This window comes from Pleurodeles waltl, chromosome 5 (assembly GCF_031143425.1).
Source record: "Pleurodeles waltl isolate 20211129_DDA chromosome 5, aPleWal1.hap1.20221129, whole genome shotgun sequence".
In the NCBI taxonomy this organism is placed as follows: domain Eukaryota; kingdom Metazoa; phylum Chordata; class Amphibia; order Caudata; family Salamandridae; genus Pleurodeles; species Pleurodeles waltl.
The window spans coordinates 1249739247-1249759467 of NC_090444.1; the positions used below are offsets into that span (position 1 = coordinate 1249739247).

Consider the following 20221-nt stretch of genomic DNA (forward strand, 5'->3'; position numbering starts at 1 on the left):
TCAAGCAGTGGTACAGGAAGAAGTCTGCATCCTTCAAGAAAAACATGATTTTCATGCAGGACAATGCTCCATCACACGCGTCCAAGTACTCCACAGCGTGGCTGGCAAGAAAGGGTATAAAAGAAGGAAATCTAATGACATGGCCTCCTTGTTCACCTGATCTGAACCCCATTGAGAACCTGTGGTCCATCATCAAATGTGAGATTTACAAGGAGGGAAAACAGTACACCTCTCTGAACAGTGTCTGGGAGGCTGTGGTTGCTGCTGCACGCAATGTTGATGGTGAACAGATCAAAACACTGACAGAATCCATGGATGGCAGGCTTTTGAGTGTCCTTGCAAAGAAAGGTGGCTATATTGGTCACTGATTTTTTTTTGTTTTGTTTTTGAATGTCAGAAATGTATATTTGTGAATGTTGAGATGTTATATTGGTTTCACTGGTAATAATAAATAATTGAAATGGGTATATATTTTTTTTTGTTGAGTTGCCTAATAATTATGCACAGTAATAGTCACCTGCACACACAGATATCCCCCTAACATAGCTAAAACTAAAAACAAACTAAAAACTACTTCCAAAAATATTCAGCTTTGATATTAATGAGTTTTTTGGGTTCATTGAGAACATGGTTGTTGTTCAATAATAAAATTAATCCTCAAAAATACAACTTGCCTAATAATTCTGCACTCCCTGTACATGATTCCTCTGGGGAATCGTGGTCACTCAGATCTCATCCGTTTCTCTTGGTTACATTAGTCTCACATATGCAAGGACAATCGGAGGCAGAGTATAGTTCAATAAGTTTTTTTGAAGTAACTGCATCTTAAAGCCTGAATTGCAATAACTAGGACGTTGAAGCACAATACGATTAAAATTGTGACAGGGAGTGTAAAACACAAGAATAATGCTACCAAACTGTCACTAAGGTTTGTAGAGATAGTTCCTACCTAAGCTATGTTAGAGCACAGCATGTTAAGCTCTAGTTTTGCCTTTCAGGGGACCCCTGGGGAGTCATCATCCCTCATATCTGAGCAAGAGCTCTGTAGTCTACATGAGCAGCTGTAGCGAAGCGATCAGCAATCAGCACTCCGTCATGGTCATCTAGTTGGAATCTCCCTCTAACGTACATGGGTCAAAGTAGTGTGTTTATAATAAAACAACTGATGTTCCAAGAAAGGATCCCCACGTAAGAGTGTGTATGTTTCTGTGACCATTGGAGACAAAGTGTACCACTTTTGCCAGCAACCTTTTCTTACTGCAGCCTTGAGAAAAACAAAGAGTGAAAAATATGTCTTGTTCAAGAACGCAGTGCTGACCTAGGCGAAGAACAGCGAGATAGAAAAAACAAAACCGCAAATGTGGCTAATGTTAAAACAATATGAGGCCGAATAAAATATATCTAGTTTAAATTGCACAGCGACAGGCCTAGTATGCTAAAATAACTTGTTTAAAATTACAGCCAAAAATGGCTATACAAAACCCTCCCCTTGCCGGTTTAAAAAGTGGTTCAATGCCTAATCTAATATATGAAAGCGACAAAAATGCATCTTAAAGCATAAATACAGGAATGCAAATGATGAGAAGTCAAAAGACACTTGAGCATATATTAAAAGGCCAATTTAAAATGTTAATTGTGGTGCCACGAAAAGCCGAATTTCAAAAGTCAGTCATTTTTAAAGTCGCCAATTGAATCTTGGATAATTGAAGATAGGAAATCTTCCACTTCGGCGGGGGGTAAAGTAGGAAGTTCATCCCCAAGGAAACCCAAGGAGCGATCGTGTTCCAAAGCCTGAGCACCAGCTGAGGCAGCAGCATTCTGTGGTGTGCCCAACAGTGAGTTTAGATCTGCATGATCCACAAAGGGGAACTCATAAACGGCTTCCTGTAGCAAACACACCCTCAACGCGCATGTCTGGAAATGAGCCCTCAGCGATAACTTCAATAGATCAGCGTCCAATAAAAGCAAGCGCTGCGTAGAAAGACAACCTTTCAGTGCACATTCAAAAGGGCACCAAAGGCACCGAAATACGGGCTGCGACCAATGCAAAACTGGTCTGAATGACAGAGACCAGTCACACTCCAATCGCTCCAGGAGTGGTGCTCCAAAAGTACTGCATCGTGCGTTCACGACACAGCTGCGCTGGTGGAAGCGCTTTCAATCCTACTTGTTGTAAAGGGACAGCTATTGCGCAGAAGCAAAATGCCACCTATTATAACCAAAGTTATCGGAAATCCCCCGAAAATACTGGAAAACATTGAATGTATGGCTGAAGGTATCAAGCCAAATATAGAAGAGAAGGTGTGAATGAAACCAGTACCAACAGCCTTAAAGAAATGTACGATTCCAGTAGTACTGGACACATTAAATATCCGTCCCACGAGTTCACCAAAGTGTCTCAGAAAGTTAGTACTTAAAAGGTACTGTATCTCTGTGGATGACCTCACAACCTGAAGCGCATAGGTCTCGCGTGCAGATGTAAGCGCCACATGTTTTTGAAACAATAAAGCCTTGAGTCTGCTCAGCTTGTCAACATTACATTTGAAGTAGCGATATGGGGCCACATCCCAGCTACTTCTCTCTGACGTGTAGGAGGAAAAAGTACATTCCTGAGCAATTTTGGAGACCGAAATGACAAACTATTCCGGCTTGCATCCCATAACAGCTCTCATTCGAGAGCACCTGGAACACATGTCTAATCAAGGGGACTGGGACTCCCTTCAGATAACAAGCCATGTTTGCTGCCGAAGCGTTGCACGCCCTGTGCAAGGACAGTTGTTTACAAACCATCGAATGGCTGACAGAAGTCTTGCATTCACTACTGCTAAGAAAGGCCTCTTTGATGCCACGGAGATATTTGTACCAGAAGGATAGCTCCCACACATTTTTAACACTGTGTCCAGAAAAATATGTACATTTTCCAGAATATATTTTAGAACTTCCTTGTGGGGGAGTTGGACAATGTTCTCATTGTGTGTAATTAAAAATAGTTTTCGGGGTACTTCCTCTGTGAATGAAATGGTGTCCATAATAATTATAGCAAAACGTCACCATAATTTTCTTTGGATTGCTAAACATCCTCACTTTCAAATACAGTAAAATACTGCAACTCAGCCATCGTAGAATCAACTGTTTTCACATCCCAGTCATCAGAAACAACACCGGGGAGTATTACAGCATTCATTGAAAGTTTAAACACATATGGTATTTGAATGACCCCATTGGGCCGTATATATCAAATGTGACTTTAAACCAAACAGTCCCATCAGGAATTGATATAGCGGAAATGTTCATTAAAGACAAGTCTCTGCGGACCTTGTAAGAAGAGAAATGGGGTTTCAGGACCTTATCTACCTGTTTAACTGTTGATCGTTCAGGAAGGTAATGACCATGTATTAGTAGATAGAAAATAATAACAAAGCCAATCCAAAGAAGGAAAGCTAATATAGTCAAGGAAAGCCACAGATAGTTCCATGGGAGAACAAAGTAATTTGTTTTGAGCCAAATTATCAGATGAGTCTGAAAAGGTGTCATTGGTGTCGGCAAAGTATCCAGAAACATTTAATAACAGTTTGAGCGTCAGCTGACTGTTGTGGTCACACCCATAGGAACTGTATCGTTACTTTGTACACCCTGTCAGGCGCGGAAACACGCATGTCCGCAGTTTCATCTTGTAAGAAGTCATCAGTTTCTTTTACCTCCAGATGCTCTTGAAGATTCCGGCGAACTATTGTGTCTGCTGCGCTGTCTAGCAGTGCTAGTGCCCATGTCTTGTTCTTCAACAGAGCCCTCTTCGTGCGTGGCATGACGAATCGCAACTGCTGGCACTTTTTTCTTTTTAAATTGGGGTTTTTGTTGGGGAAGTTTCTCTTCTTTTTTCAACAAACCTCTGTAGAGCGTTGTGATTCCTGTCTCGGTTTCATGTACTCAGTTCTTCGCTCTGACCGCCCACCTCTGCATTTTTCCGGTAAGCCTTGAAAGGGACATGATTGGTGTGTATCAATATATTGATATCTGTCAGGCTTTTTAATATCATCTCTATATCTGAGATTATATCTGTTCTGTTGGGTCTCCATATGCAAAGATTCTCCCCTTTCTTTTTTAGGTGTTTGTTTTTTATCCCAGCGTTTTTTAGAACCCTCTGGTGTTTGCTTAGTAGAATCTTTATTAGATTTACCCTGCAATTGTGGTTTTATGGGTCTGGCCACCAGACTATCTTGAACAATGCTAGAATAGGTCTCCGCGATAATCTTTGGCGGCTCACATTCTTGATTCTGTACAGGAACATCCCGGAGCCACATATGCACTGCTAGTGCTACTGCTTCTCCTTTAAGGTTACTCAGTATAATGGAAGATACAGTGGCAAAATTGTCCATAAGTTGCATTCCCAAGTCTAGGGCTGGGGCAGCCCCGTATTCATCTTGAGTTTGTTTTAACACTTCAGGAAGATTGGCAAGTGTCAGTGTACCGTGTGCGGTATTATAGAGCGTGGCAAATAACGTGTCCCAAGTATTGCAGTTATCCACTGTGGGAGTCATCCCAATTGGCAAGCACATAGTTAATATTCTATGCTTATCCTGAGGTCCTGTATGGGGAAATACTGCTTCCAGTACATTTATTTTTTGAGCTAACCAAAACAAAATCAAATATCTTCCCGTTTGGCGGGTATCTTGTCCATAATCAAATGTACAGTCGCAGGATTAATACCTAGTGTTGCTGTATGTGGTTGCACCAGGGCAGCACATTCTGGGTTTGTATTTAATGTTTGCATTACAAACTGTACTAATAGTCTGTATATTGCCGTAAGCTCAGTATATAAGCGGCGAACCTCAACTACCGCCAAGGTTGCTGCATCAGGGTGCGGTGTATATGTGGCCAGTAAAGGCCAGGTAGGACCATAATTAGTTAGAAGACCTAACCTAACATGTAGTATTGCATGTGGTAGGGCGCCATCAAGCCAATTATTATGGTCTTGATAAGATAGAGGTATTTCTAAATATGCATATGCTCTATATTGCGCAGGTATATATGAAGGTGTGTAGTGGTGAAATGTATTTGTGTTCCCTTCGGCTGCTGGAAATGTGACCCAAGAATAGGAAATTTCTGTTCTGCAGGCTGCATGAGCTTCAACAACAAATGTAACTGGAGCCCCCTGGGCTGTGAGGCCATGTACCAAAAAAATGGGCAGTAAGGGGTGGCCGCATATTAACTGCAATTGTTACCCGTTGTGGCTTCACCATGGTAAACAGTAACATTTGTTCAGAGATCAGCACACCAAATAGGGATTATCCTTTTAGGGTTCAAGGTTGAACAACCTGCAGCGTTAGTTAGGTACTCCCTACGTAGCTGAGGAGGAAAAATCCTCAATACCATGGCCGTCTCAGTGAATAGTACTGAGGTGTCTATGCATGTAGTGAGACAGAGATACTCAGGAGGATCCGAAAATTAGTGCCTGTCCAAACATTGGCTGCACCTTGTCGCATAAGTTCTCATTATCCCAATGAGACTACTGGATTCAGGCTGCAGAATCACCTGTACTGCGGTGAACGGAGTCTGATCCTGCACCAGGTGACACCTGCGGCCTAATCCAGGCTTGTTCTGGCTAACTAGCAGTGCCTCATCTCCACCCAGGAGCAGGGATGATTGGGGCAACCGGGCACATGACATCCATGACTCCTCAGGGGAATCGTGGTCACTCAGATCTCATCCGTTTCTCTCTGTTACATTAGTCTCACATATGCAAGGACAATCAGAGGCAGAGTACAGTTCAATAAGGTTTTATTGAAATAACTGCATCTTAGATAATAAAGCATGAATTGCAATAACTAGGATGATGAAGCAAAATAAAATTAAAATTGTGACAGGGAGCGTAAAACACAAGAATAATGCTACCATACTGGCATTAAGGTTTGTAGAGATAGTTCCTACCTATGCTATGTTAGAGCATTGCATGTTAAGCTCTAATTCTGCCTTTCAGGTTCTCCCTGGGGAGATATCATCCCTCATACCTGAGCCAGAGGCCTGTAGTCTAGATAAGCAGCTGTAGCGAAGTGATCAGCACTCAGTCATGGACATCTGGCTGGAATCTCCCTCTAATGTACATGGGTCAAAGTAGTGTGTTCATAATAAAACAACTGATGTTCCAAGAAAGGATCCCCATGTAAAAGTGTGTATGTTTCTGTGACCCTGGAAACAAAGTGTACCACCTATGCCGGCAACCTTTCTTACTGCGGCCTTGGGAAAAGCACAGAGTGGAAGAAATGTCTTGTTTAAGAATGTAGTGCTGACCTAGGCGAAGAACAGCGAGATAGAAAAAAACAAAACAAAACTGCAAATGTGGCTAATGTTAAAATAATAAAATGAAGCCGAATAAAATATATCTAGGTTAAAGTGCACAGCGACAGGCCTAGTATGCTAAAATAACTTGTATAAAATTATAGCCAAAAATGGCTACACAACACGGCACAGCATTTAAACTCCTCATCAGGTGTAGTAATTGCTATAAAAAATCCATTAGAGTGGTATTGTGTGGAGTGGCACTGTGTGGCGTGAAGTGCCATTGTTTGATGGGAAATTTTGTGGAGTGAAGTAGAATTGTTTGTAGTGGAATTGTGTGGTGTCGGTTGGAATTGTGTAGAGTGCCATGAAGTGGAAGTGTGTGGCATTTAGTAGAAGTGTGGCATTGAGTAGAAGTGTGTGGCATTGGGTGTTGGAGTGGAATTGTGTGATGTGGAAGTTTGTGGCATTGTGTGGAGTGGAAGTTGCGTTGTGTGGACTGTAGTTGTGTGGAATGGCTTTGTGGATTAGAGTTTAGTGGAATTGTGTGTGGTAAAAATGTCTGGCGTTGTATGGAATGGTATTGTGTGGAGTAGAGTGAAATTGTGTGAAGTGGTCTGGGTGGCGTGGTATTGTGTGGAGTTGCATAATGTGGCATGGAGTAGAATTGTGTGGCATTGTGCGGAGTGGAGGAGTGTAATTGGCATTGTGTGGTGTGGAACTCTGGCGTAGGGAGGTACTGAGTGGAAATGTGTGGCATGGACTTCTGTGGCCTGGAGTTGAAATGTGTGGCATTTTGTGGAGTGGACATGTGTGGAGTGGATTTGTGTGGGGTGGATTGCAGTGGAGTAGAATTGTGTGGCGTGCAAAATAATCTGTCTCCCTCTCTTTCACATCTAAATTGTACTATTGCTGCCACAATTCACCAGTCCTGCTATTATGGTTGTATTAAGCTTGTTGCTGCAATGCTCAGAGCAGTGTTTTTTTTTGTTTTAATGCATTTTTTTAACCTTGTGGCGAGACATGCTCTTGTGATGAAAAAAGGTTCAAAATACGTGTGTAGAACTAGAAATTAAAATGCAAGGAGCTTGTGTTGTTTTAATTTTAATATATGTTAAACAGCGCATGCCATCATAGACGTAGGATGTTTGCACACAAATTAAATTATAGCTATAAAATGCAATGAGCCGGAAGTACAAGTTGCTCACTGCAGATGTTAAGGAAACACCTGTTGAATAATGAAGCATCATACCAGTTTCAGGATAAGGTAGAGGATGAGCAGTGTAGTTATTGATAAGTCGTTTCTTCAACCTGAAGTATTGACTAGAGAAATTCCCCTTTCACAAATTTTATGTAATCACATTTCCTCGTTCTTTGAGGATAGAATTCAAAACATTCAATTTCACTTCCACACTTCTAGTAAAAAATGCTTCTGAGAAGCTGAATTCTTTGCCAAAGGCTTCTCTATCTGTTTCAAAAAATTAGTCTAGCTCAGTCTCGCCTAGCAATATTGTCCTGCAAATCGGGTTAGCCTTTAGATCCCTGCCCAGTATTTATCCTTCATGAGGTTGTGGATATCAGTCCGGTAATGAGTGAGATTCTGAACAGTTCCCTCTCCACAGCTGAGGTCCTGGTAGACTGGAAAACTGCAGTCGTTAAACCTCTGCAGAAAAAACAGGTAGTAGTTCCCTCCATCCTCTCAAACCTGCATCCCATTTCTTTACAAGCTTTTCAATACTTTTGCCTAGGGCAGGAAGTTAACAGCCAATTGACAGCGTTTCTGAAAGAGGCTAGTATCCTTCATCCTCGTCAGTCTGGCTTTCGTCCCAGACACTCTACTAAGTCAGCTGTATTGGAAATTGTAGATACTCTAAAGTTTACTTTAGATGCTGGTAAGAATGCAGTGCTAATTTTTCTAGATCTATCAGCTGCATTGGATACAGTCTTGCATGACATCTTACAGCAATGCATTAAGAACTGTGGCATTTCCCATCTTGTCTTGGCTCAAATTGTTTCTTTCAGATCACGAACAAACAGTTGTGCTAGGTTCTTTGTATTTTGCTGAAAAGACAGTCATTTCATCTTTGAGCCCTGTTTTATTTTTGAGCCCTGTTTTGTTCAATATTGACCCTATTAATTTTGCTGATCACTTCATATGGGATCAAACCTATATCTTATGCTGATCTTAGTCCTGGATAAAGCATCCACTGGTTCTGAATCCAACTTCAAACATTGTCTAACTGAAGTTATCCGCTGGATGCAATCTAACCATCTGAAATGTAATACCAAAAAGACTGAGATCATGCTACTTAGGAAGGACAATTCCTTTAATACTAAACTCTGGTGGCTGATTTCCACTCCTCCACCTCTGACCATGGTTGAAGTTGTAAAAAACGTAGGAGTAAAATTTGTTGATCCCTTATCTTTTCGCCCAAAAGCCCTTACTGTGGCAGGTAGTGTGCTTCAATGTAATGAAATCTCTGAAAAAAATGTTGGTTACCTTCCTCTAGCAGCAAGAAAGACTTTGACCGTTGCAATTATAACTTCCAGACTTTGTTATTGCAACAGCCTGTACACTGGGTCCACTAAACAAACCGTCCAGATGTTGCAGGTGGTCCAACACGCTGTAGCCAGGCTTATGTTGAAATTACCTCGACATGCATCAGCTTCAGTTGCTCTTAAAACCCTTAATTGGCTGCCCTTTTGCAAGAGGGTTCTCAAAAATGTTGTTGTTAACATTCCAAAGGTCCAAAATACCCAGCTGCAAGATTTACTCATTATGTCACTAATCGTACCTTAAGATCCAATCTTCTTATACCTCCTTTGTTCAGACTCAAAACCAGAAGAGGCTAATCTTTTGCTGTTACTCCCTAGCTATTTCAAATTTATGAATTCTGAAATACTCTTCAGAAAACAGCTAAAGACCTGGATTTTTACCGTCCCTGATGCTCTTTGCCAGTCACTTATTCACTGACTCCATTCCATGTAGTCAAGTCTTTCAAAAGCTATGTACTCCCCGCTCAGTGGCAGGATGCTCCCTTGGGAGTGAAAGTTGTACTTTATAAATACCTAATTCAACTCAAGTAGCAAGTATATGAATAGACTAGTCTGGGTGGAGAGTTTACAAGAGCATCTTAAGAACTGTAGCTGAATTCTGTGAACTGAATGAGAAAACACAGAGAAGGGGCTGGTGGGAGAGGGAAGAAGCATCATAGACCTGGAAGATTGGGAGGGCAAGAAATAGTACCTCATCCCCAGAGCAAGCAGCGGATGGACACTAAGAGGAAGCAATCTATGTTTGGTGCATACTCCACAGAAGAAACAGGAAGTGACACTTGGCACCCGCTGGTCAATTAGGGGGCGGCAAAGAAGAGTGAAAATGAAGCCAGTAACTGGCAAGCAGTGGGCAGGCTCCAAGCACTTTATTGTAAACCATAACCCATGCATCTGCTGTAGACAGGCAACACCTCAAAAGCAGGCGCATATGGTGATAAGACATCAGAGAGGACTGTAAGTGGCCATACAGGATGGTTGGACCAGTGGGCTAAGCACTCAGTTGCTTCATATGTGGGTGAGTGCAGTTGCATGCTATTTCTTATTGAGAGTTGTACACAAATAGCCATCCAGTATCCCGGGACAGCTAGCAAGTAAATCTCAGCAAGAACCAAAAACACCCTCTCCTCCAAAAAAATGCAGCTCACCACACAATCCTTATTCCAGCACCTTGCCCCACCAGTCTCCTCTCCACCCTGTGCTGAAACATGGGAACCCAGAAGAACATTGCTTTCTTCCAAAGGCTTGAGAGGATCAATTCAGTAATCACACTATTGGACATGTCATAATAACAATTCTTACTACTTCCTTGGGCAGTTTATCTATGATCAGTTAGTTGGATCATGTTATGTGGAATCACAATGGCTACTAGGGTAGCAAGGAAAGGTGAGCACTCAGAACTTTGAAGTCAAGAATGTTGGCGCAATGCCTCATTCCACCACAAATCTGCCTCCTCGTCTTCTATAGTGAGTGCCTGCTTTTCTATGACTCTCACAAGTCTCTCCACTGAAGTGAATCACTGTTTTACTTCGGGGTGCGATTGTAAACAGTTTCACCTCTAACAAGATTAGAACTACCTGTGTCTTTCATTGACTGCATTGGGAATAAGCCAGGGTTCAGGTCCAGCGTCAGAAGTGTCTCAGGATTTTTGGGAACCAACAATGCCATAAATCTTGTCTACTGTATCCATTACATCTTCCCAAAACTTCTAAAGCCTTGGCCGTTGCCATAATAGGTGTAACAATGTGTCTCCTCCTCAATTTCTTACATTCCTAGCTGTCTTATGCGTTCATTCCACTTGACTCAGCTCGCTCCCTCAGATGTCTCTCCCAGATGTATTCTTTCTTTCTCTTCCTTAACCGTAAGAATTTATAGCTATCTTATATTACGTGTTTGGTATGTTCATAGCTGGCAGCTAATTTTCTCAAGAGATGGGAGTGGTGTGGCTAATGCTGACTTGATGGTGGGCTGTAACACCCAGTGCTGCACTTGACAATACCAAAATGTTTCTTCTTCAGTTATTTATCTGTTTGAATGATTTGATTACCCCCTTGGCTCTTTAGTGCCCAATTTTACAAACGCCTTTTTTCTTGCCCATTGTGAAAACGTTGCTGAGGAGAGCCAGTTGAAATTCAGTATTTGAGCCAGTAGATGTAAGTGCAGTAGGAGATGTCATGAAACATCTAAGAGATGCCAACTTTGCCCCAAGCTCTCAATTTAACCTTAGTAACAGATAATGATTACATCCCCTTTTGGTGAGACTGTTCATTCTGTCGAAGAACTGTCCAAAGCGGTCATCCCTGCAATCATGTGAGTAAAGAAATACCACTGTTTTTCAGTTTCCATGTGAGAACATTGCACCAAAAATGTAATTGCGCCGTCTGAAGGTAGCATTGAATGTCTTATATCTGTCAACTTCATGTCATGGAATGATGGCCATCCAGTCATTTCTTAGTGCTTCTAATGTTCTCAACTAGCCTCTGTAGTTTCTGATAAACAAGATAGTGATTGCCCTTAGGCAGGATTGAAATAAGCCTTTGGGTGAGAAAGGTAGCGGTTAAAACGTCCCTACTGCTGAATCAGAATAGCCTTTGTGTGTTGTGACTAGAGTTCTTTGTGTGGTTCTTTAAGGAATGACAAGTAATTAGTCTGGACCATACTAGAGCTAGACTTGGTCAAGCCACACACCTATGTTTGATTGATTTGGATGTGCTCTGGAATAGGAACCAGGAATTTACTTTTACTCTTTGGTCTTTTTGCATAGCCTAATCCAAAGCTTTGGACTTTTAAAAGTTAATTCTGAATGTAAGACCTTGCATCATCCATCAAGTCCAGGCATGATGGGTAAACAAGACTTTCAAAGGTCTGAGATAAGCTGAAGGACATGGTCATCCTACAACATATATTTAAAGTTAACCTTGCCCACTGTAATATACTTATCTTGTTTTTTCGAAAATAGTTTGTCCAGGGTCTTCATCATTGATGCAAAAAGGATAGAGGACCAGAGGCAGGTAGCCCAACCTTCTCCTACTGTATGTTGTGAAGGCATGTGAAGTTCCACCTTTTTCTTTGACTGTACAAATTGGTGACCTAAAGCAGGGACCAAAACACTGCTTCAAAATACCAATTCACTCACTCAAATGCATTTGTATCCAATGAGTATAATGACATGTTCTTGGTACTGTTTTGTGATTTCTATGAGTAGAAACATTTGTTTAATGTTATCCCCTCCCTGGCTGTGTTTCGTTAATCTGGGTTGATGTGGGTCAGTCAAGGAGGGAACGAATTGGCCCAGTTGCACTGTTAGAATGTTGGTGAAAATGCATGTCTGTGTTAAGGAGTGAAACTGGTCGATAAGAGCTGCAAAGGGATGGACTCTTCTGCCAGGGAATATGGGTCTCCTACATTGAGTGACTTTGTTTACTACCCTGCAAATGAGTTTAAGGGGTACTACAGATCAGAGCTAATACCAGTTATAATTCGTATTAAAAAAACATGTAAAGAAGCTGTCTGGCTTTAGGGACTTCTGTGTTTTTGATTTTAATGATGCCTACTATCACCTTTCTAAGCTTAATGGGTTGTGGTCTAGCAGAATCCAAATGGGTACCTGTTCTGTTCTTTGCAACCTTCCAAGCTTCATATACTTTCAGGTAAATGGGACGAAACCCATGTGACATGCTTTCCTCATCACTGTTCTTACTGCTGGATGTGACCAGTAGATCTTTTATCCTCAATTTAATTATTTCTAACCCTTAGAATATTGGCTAATGAGCAGAATGCTTTGTTGCATCCTGCATAATGTCTTGCTCACTCAGAGTAAGGAATATTCTGCTTACTCCATGGCACAAACCTGATTTCTAAATGCCGCCAATTTACTCCTCATTTAATGGGAATGGGTGTCCATTTCTGGTCTGATTATGCTGTCCGTAGTTCTTTACATTTAGCTTCACGCTATGCCCTAATTGATGCTCTTAGTTTATTCAGTCAAGAGGGGTGTTATTTAAAATGGCATAAATTGCAGCCTTCAATCTTTACTAGGCCCTTCCCTCTGTTTCATTGACCCTCAGGTAGACTTGCTTTTCAGCAGCTACAGGTTTGTCATGCAGAAGATTATCTTGTACTTGGAAAGAACAACCCACCTCCAATAACACATTCTCTTAATGGAGTTGTAAGTTAAATATAACTTTAAAATAACTTTATGCAATAGAAAGTCTCTCTTATTTCTTTAGTTCAGAGTATTTCCATGTTTTGCTTAGCTTTCCCTGTCCCACTCCCCACTCCATTATTGGTTTATTTGGGGGTTCCCTGTATTTGTTCTCCGATTATCTTGTACTCTCCATTCTCTGGATCTCTTGTCAGTTTTTGGAGAGGTCTAACTCAGTGTCAATGATTTGTGGCCTGACAGAGAATTGTATGCAAAGGTTGAGGTCCAGACTTTCTCAGTTAAAGTATATCTCACCAGTAAATGGTCCAGACTTGCATACACTTTTAGTTCTAATGTTAGCCAAGATCGTTTGATTTTACTAAAATTATATATATAATGTACTTACTAATAGCTGCTTTCAGCCAGCAGTCTTCCGCCATTGGTCTATTAATGTGTCATTCACATTTTGATCCCACCCACTGCAGAAAAGAGCAGTGGGTCAACCCACTTCAGACACTGGTTGACCTCACTGTGAGTGATGGAATTCTGATCTTTGACAAATAGAACATACACACAAGGTGTAGCCTTTAGGGACTACTGTGGCAAAGTGGAATTTGTGTGGCCAAAAATATTGTGGTTTTAGTCATTCTTTTGTGACTTGTACTGCAGCTACTCAGAGATGAAGATTAACAAAACCTATGACAAAACGAAAGGTTTGGCAGCCACTGTCAGGCTTATTGGCTGTGTTTATTCTTGTTAGGTTTGACGTTGGCTTAGATCCTTTTAATTTTTTAGTAAATTAAACATATACATGCCTGATAGTGGCTTTAATCCAGGCCTCTTCTTTTACTGGTCTTTTGGTAACCTACATACTGAGTATCCACTTCCTCTCCTAAAGTTCCTCCAATGTCCTGTGGTCTTAACTTTGAATATGGGTCCTGTAGTTTTCATTCTTCATCTTACCAAGAGCCACTTTGTGGGTTTGCAGTTTCAGTCCCTTTCTCATTGCAGTCTGTTTCCACTTTCCCTTATGTATTCATGCTGACCTTCTTTACGCGGTGAAGCACTCGTTCCTTTTGCCATATATGTCCAGCGGATGACTTACTGGAGGTTACTCCTGTGTCAATCAAAAGCTATTTATTTATGGGTCCAATTCAGACAAATTGGTTGGTCTTCTGGGTCACTTTTCAATGATACAAGAACATCTTAATTAAAAGTGTGGAATTCATTGACTCCCTGAGAAACATGTTATTACACCTCAAGCAGGGATTGTCTCTTTCTTTTTTCTAGTTTTTAATTTACTTGAGGTTGAATATTTCACAACTTCAGGGCCAACATCTCCCACATTTATGCCTGGTTTTCTGTTCCTTCTTCTTAAATTTGCTTGAGTCACCTGCTGTGCCTTCTGTGTCTCCTATTTTTTCCTCCAAGGTCATGTAAACTTTCCTTCAGTTCTGGCAGGATTGAGACCACCTCTCTCTTCATGTCTTTAAAAAAAACGTTTTAATAAATTGTGTTGTAGGTCTCATTCTTATGATCTTCGCTCATTTTTTAGGGTACCTACGAGGTGAGGTGAGATATTGGGAGGTAGCAGCTTTCTTTGCTCCCTTGGGTACCAGCATTTCCCTAGAACTCTTATTCCTATTTTCCAGCTTCAGCTTTTTTACCTAGATGTCAATGCACTTGTACCAGAGCAGTGTAATTCACTATAATCTTGGTTGTTCTACTTTGTCTTCAATGATGTGTTGGTGGTTTCAGATAGTTCCCTGGAGGCTGAAGCGTACACTCCGTTAGTGCTTGTGAGGGCATGGTGAAAAGTCACATGAACAGCAGTTCTAAATTGCTTTGTAGCTGCACTGCTATTACAAAGCCACAACTTGTTTATCACTATGTCATATAAGGCCGTGGGCAGAGGAGTGAGGCAATATATGCCATCCATCCCCAAGTGTGCCCACTGCCCGCATTAAGCCTCCTCCCTACCATCACACCCTCCTGTGTGGCTTTATCATTTTCTCACTACCTCCTTGTTCCTGTAACACAGGCACCAGTACAGTGACAATAAAAGGTCTGACAAAGAAGCGGGTCAACAACTTGGGAAAGTTAAAAACAATGCAGCCACAGATGTCTGTGTTCCTCTCTGTTGTGTGTTCTTCTCTGTAGGGCAGCATCAGCATAAAGAAGATTTTGTCAGTGCTTAATTTGTGCTTGCTGTTTCTGGTGCAGAGCACCGTCACTTATTTTTGAGGGCCGGCACTTATTTTTTAGCCTCAAGCATTTACTGGGAGCAAAAGACACATATGGGAAAGACGGAAGAAGAGAAAAACGAAAAAGCGTCCCAAAGGGAGAAAGCAGAAAGCTGAAAGCTGCAAGAGTGAGCTGAAGGGGCAGGGAGAGGCTGTCAATGTATCAAAGGGGCCCAAGATGGCTTTAGGATTACACTGCCTCAGTATTCAGTGCTCATGCATATAAATGCAGCAGCTGTGTGTTTCAAAGGAGAGCTTTGGGCACCCGCACCTTTTCATTTACAAATTGAGCACTGGATTGTGTATTAGTATTTATATTTTTATAAAGTGTTCAATCAACCTCACTAGGGTATTGTGGTGCTAAAAAAAAAAAAGAAATTAAAGTGAAGGAAAAAACCTACCAAAGGGTGAGTTCAGGGAAAAGGCCAAGTTTCCAATAGCATTCTCAGCTTAAATACTGGTTCAGAAAGGAAATAAAGAGGCAGCATATTATATCTCTGAAGCTATGCTCTAAAAAGTTTTCACACATGCATTTGTGGCAGGATTTTTAGGTTGTGATGGGTGATATCACTCAAGCAATCTGAGACATAAGCTTTTCGGCAAATAAGGCTTTGTGAATCAGATCGAGCGATTTAAAGAGAATATGCTTTTTCACAGGCAGCCAATGTTGGGAAGCAAGAACAGAGAAAACATGTTCTTTACATTTGATGCCGAAAGCCAGTCTGGATGCATAAAACCAAATCAAATGCAATTTACTAATTAAAGGAGAGTGCGGACCCAGGTACATAACTCTGAAGTAATGTGGGCAAATGGGCATAAGACACTGAAAAGTTAAATGAATTCTGTGGGCTGAAAAGATAAAGCACATGCCTCAGGGTCCAGAGTTGGTAAAGGCACGGTTTTGCCACATTTGATACCTGCGCTGCTAAAGTTGCAGCAGAGTCATTTTCTTTTCCAAGATTTTTCATCACTTTCACTGAGACAGGTATTGGAGCCAGTGAAAAATGTAGTAATTATGGAGGCATAAAGTCTATTGTGCCTCGTTTCAACAAGTATGCATTTGGTTGTGTTTGTAAGGGAAGTCTGCACAGCTGATGGCCAGGTAGTACTTCTCCTGTATGTGCATGTGAAGGATACTTGCCCTGCTGGTACCTGTAGCTTACTCTGTTGAAGCACCTCAATGTGTGTATGAAGGATACTTCCCTGCCAATGGCAGTGGTTAACCTGTTCTGTAAGGGGTGGTATCTTGCACTGCTGATTCCTATGTGGTCGCTGTTCTCTGTGTGAAGCAGGTAAGAACTGCTGATTCTGTAAGTGTACTAAGAGGGAGTACATTTTAAACACCCTTATCATTCAGCTGCTGCCTATGCTGTACCCGATTGATGTGGGTGGGATTTGCATTTCTTATGCTAGTGCTTTTTCTTTACTGTGGCACATGTTCTTGTCCTGTTCATCAGAGGGACGGCATTCAGTATGCTTGAACTAAAGTGATCTCAGAACTTAAAGTACTGGTATAGCATTACGTATTTTATTTGGCGTACTATGCGCTAAGGAGTTACGTTTTTTCTAAATGGCCACCAACTACTTAGTTGGGGTTAATTTGGTTGTGGAATAATCTACCCAGTGGTAGCTCCTTCTCAAAGGTTCCAAGGCGAAGCCCCGCACCTCCTGTGAGGCCCTCTATTCTGCATCTTGCCTCAAGTCCATTATTGAATTTAGCAGTATTCATGAAAACACAGTGTTAGTGTTTTCATGGACACTGCCAGAAAACTGGTCAGCCTTCTCAGCCCCATCTCAAGGGTCCTCGTGACCAGGGATGGAGTGGGCTGAGGCATGGTCCAGCTACAGAGTGCTATTAAAACACAACAGTCTGTAGGTGGCTCCTCATTGGGAATCATGGGTGTCCCGAAGAGCCTTCTTGCTTCACACAGAGAAGGAAATTAAAAATCAATTAGGTCAGTTACGCTACAAGCAGTGTATTACCCATACATATTTCTTATATATGGTACTAAATCACTACAATGCAATGGCTCACCTGAGAGATGCACTTACTCAAGTGGCTTTGCAGAGGGTATCTGTTCTGCTCAGCCTAGAAGTGCAAAGACAATAGGAAATGAGGGGGAATCTGGTCTGTATGCCAATGTGAGGGATCAGCTTTTCTATGTTTTAAACGGGTGGTTATAGTGATTAAATCAGCAAGCTCTGATTCACTGAAAGAAATGCTGAAGTTCTATACTTGGCAGGTGCAAATCGGGCCCCACTTTTGGCTAAGGACATGAGTCCCATTCTAGTCCTCTCACCCACAGCCTGGTAGCCCTAGTAGAGGTCTGATATGAGTCTTTGGGGAGGCCTGTTCCTTTCGGTCCAATACCTGTCTTTGAACGAGCTATGGTTGCATTAAAAGGTTGAAGAGATGGTGACACTACAAAATCTGCCTTTGGGTGGCTCTGGTCCAGTCTAGTGCCATTTAATATAGCTCTTAGGTTCCTGAGGGTCCTGGCTCATTATCACTGTGATGGCCAGTGCCAGATTTGTGATCCTTCATTAACACCTTTGATTCCTCCCACCCCTGTACCAGGGTTGTTGGCTGCCCAGGTGTCAAATACCTGATGCCTTTCAAAGGCCAAACAGCTCCTATCAATTGACTGAATTTTCTCATACAATTTAGTTTTAAACACTCTCATGCACACGCAAACACGTAGGCTTGCAGCTGTTACCCACTTCCTTTATTGTGTTCCTCTCTCAAAACCTGCGTTGTGTCAATCAAAATAGCATATAGAAGAGGACCATGCATAGGACACAAAACAGTTTAATTTTTTTTTATTTGTTTGTATTTGTCTGTTTGAATGCCTCTAAGTGCAATATGCTATTGAACGTTGTCATTTATGCTGCTGCTTTCATCATCGATGCGGGAAGGAGCAAATAGGCAAATAGTTGATCTTTGTTTTTATTTTCGGTAGGAGTAATTAAAAACGGAGGGGTAAAGCCCAACATCATTCCCTCGTACTCTGAACTAGAATTTTATCTGCGTGCCCCTTCTCGGAAAGATCTTGTTGTTCTCCAGAAAAAAGCAGCTGCCTGCTTTAAAGCTGCAGCAATTGCAACAGGATGCAGGGTAAGTATTTTGAAAGCTGAATTTCCGCTGTGTACAAAAGCTGTAATCTGGCGATTTTTGCTTTTTGTGTGCTTACATGTTAAGGCAAGATTGAGTTCATTCAGCCATGTCCTCTCCATGAAATATGTACAAAAGAGAAAAAGGTAGTCTGATGTACTGCACAGTGAGTCTCTATATACGCCTACTTGCTGCCCACCTTTGTAGGTTAGCTACCAAATAACCCAATGTTAAAGCAATTTATATTACATTAGAGAGACAACACGCAGAGTACTGGACAGTCAATCGGATTCAAAAATTTGATCCAAGAAATTTCTTTTGTTTAGAGCTTTATTCATCTTCATGCACGAACAAGAGCACAACCAAAGCTTTTCGGACAAAATTGAGCTTCATCAGGGAACAAATCTTCTAAAGGAGCCATTCCATGATGTCAGTTGGAACTAGTAAGGGAAATTTAACTGAGGAAGAAAACACTTTCATTCCTTCCTCAACCTCATTCTAAATGCAGTGACAGGCAAAGCATACACAACCTAACAGAGTGATGGCATTCCAACAGCTGCTGCCTCTTTTTCAGACACCTAGACCGATCACTGTTCAAATTGTAATGAAACTATTAGGAATGATGACTTCATGTATAGCAGGTGTCCCATGTGACAGGTTACACATGAGTCCGTTACAGGAGCGCTTTTCACAGCAGATGGCACAAGTGGAAGGGCACTGGGAAGTTTTACTGTTGGTAACAACCCGGGCGCAGCACTCAATGCTTTGGAACAGCAACAGACTGTTGCTTGGCAGACCTTTACTCAACCCCTGCTCCTTTCGTATATAACCATCATCACAAATGCGTCTCTCTTGGGTTGGGGAGCTCACCTTCTTGAGATGGCTATCCTAGTCACCAGGAGCCCTCAATGATGTGGCATCTACGTAAACTACCTGAAGCTTCCAGACATCAGACTAACCTGTTAGACCTTTCTCATACTTATTCAGGGGAAAATAAGGAAAACAACATGAAAGACATGTTTTACATCTAGAAGGTGGGTGCACACCACACACACTTTCTGATGTAGCGCAGGAAATTTGTCAATGGGTGACCAGCAACAACATTCACCTGTTGATGGAGCATTTGCCAGAAGTGGTGAATGACTTTGGGGACTTGTTCAGCAAGACCCGTTCACAAGTTCTTTAAAGGCACTTTCAGAGGTGGAGGACTTCCACAGTAAACCATACCTAAAAATACAAAAATACAAAACCTCACTTCCAGGTACCTACACCCACAGTCCATGAGTTGTGCACTATGGATGATTTGGTCAAAGGTATTTGCTTACACTTTTCTTCCACCCCCCCCTCATCTTTTGCCCGGTGACAAAAATGAAACCAGTGTCCATGACGCTCATCCCAGTTGCTCCAAACTGGGCAACACAGCATTGGTATTTGATGCTTCTGAAGAAGTTAGTCAGTCTCCACAGAAGCTGCTGTTGAGGCTGGACCTTCTCAGTCTGCTTCAGGGTCAGCTTAGACATACAGATGTCAAACAGCTGATCCTTGCTCTCCGGCATCTGAGTTTCTAGAGTTTGGCTACCTTAATCCTCCAAAGAAATTCATAGCTTTGCTATGGGAAGCGCAAGAGCCCGCTATGTGTGATTGTTATGCAGCTAAGTGGGAAAGGTTCATGCATTACTGCATCTCTAAACATTTAGTCCTATTAAAAGATTCAGTGCTGCAGTTTGTTTCTTACCATCTACAGTGCAAGACTTGCCTACGCTTACAAACTCTTATAATTAGCTGCAGTTTAAATTTGGCATCAGAACAGACAACATTAATCTCTTTCTATGGTCCTAGTAATTAAATTCTTCATGGAGGGGCTTCAAGAGCATCATATCTCCAAAGACATTC

The 20221-nt window shown here is 41.7% G+C and overlaps 1 protein-coding gene across 1 annotated transcript in view; it reads left to right on the plus strand.

Annotated features, from left to right (window-relative positions):
- Positions 1 to 20221, plus strand: part of PM20D2 (peptidase M20 domain containing 2) — a 148248-nt gene that overhangs the window by 29625 nt on the left and 98402 nt on the right. The window contains exon 4 of the mRNA XM_069235485.1: positions 18177 to 18331. Within this exon, the coding sequence (XP_069091586.1) occupies positions 18177 to 18331 (155 nt within the window). The remainder of the gene's footprint in view (positions 1 to 18176; positions 18332 to 20221) is intronic.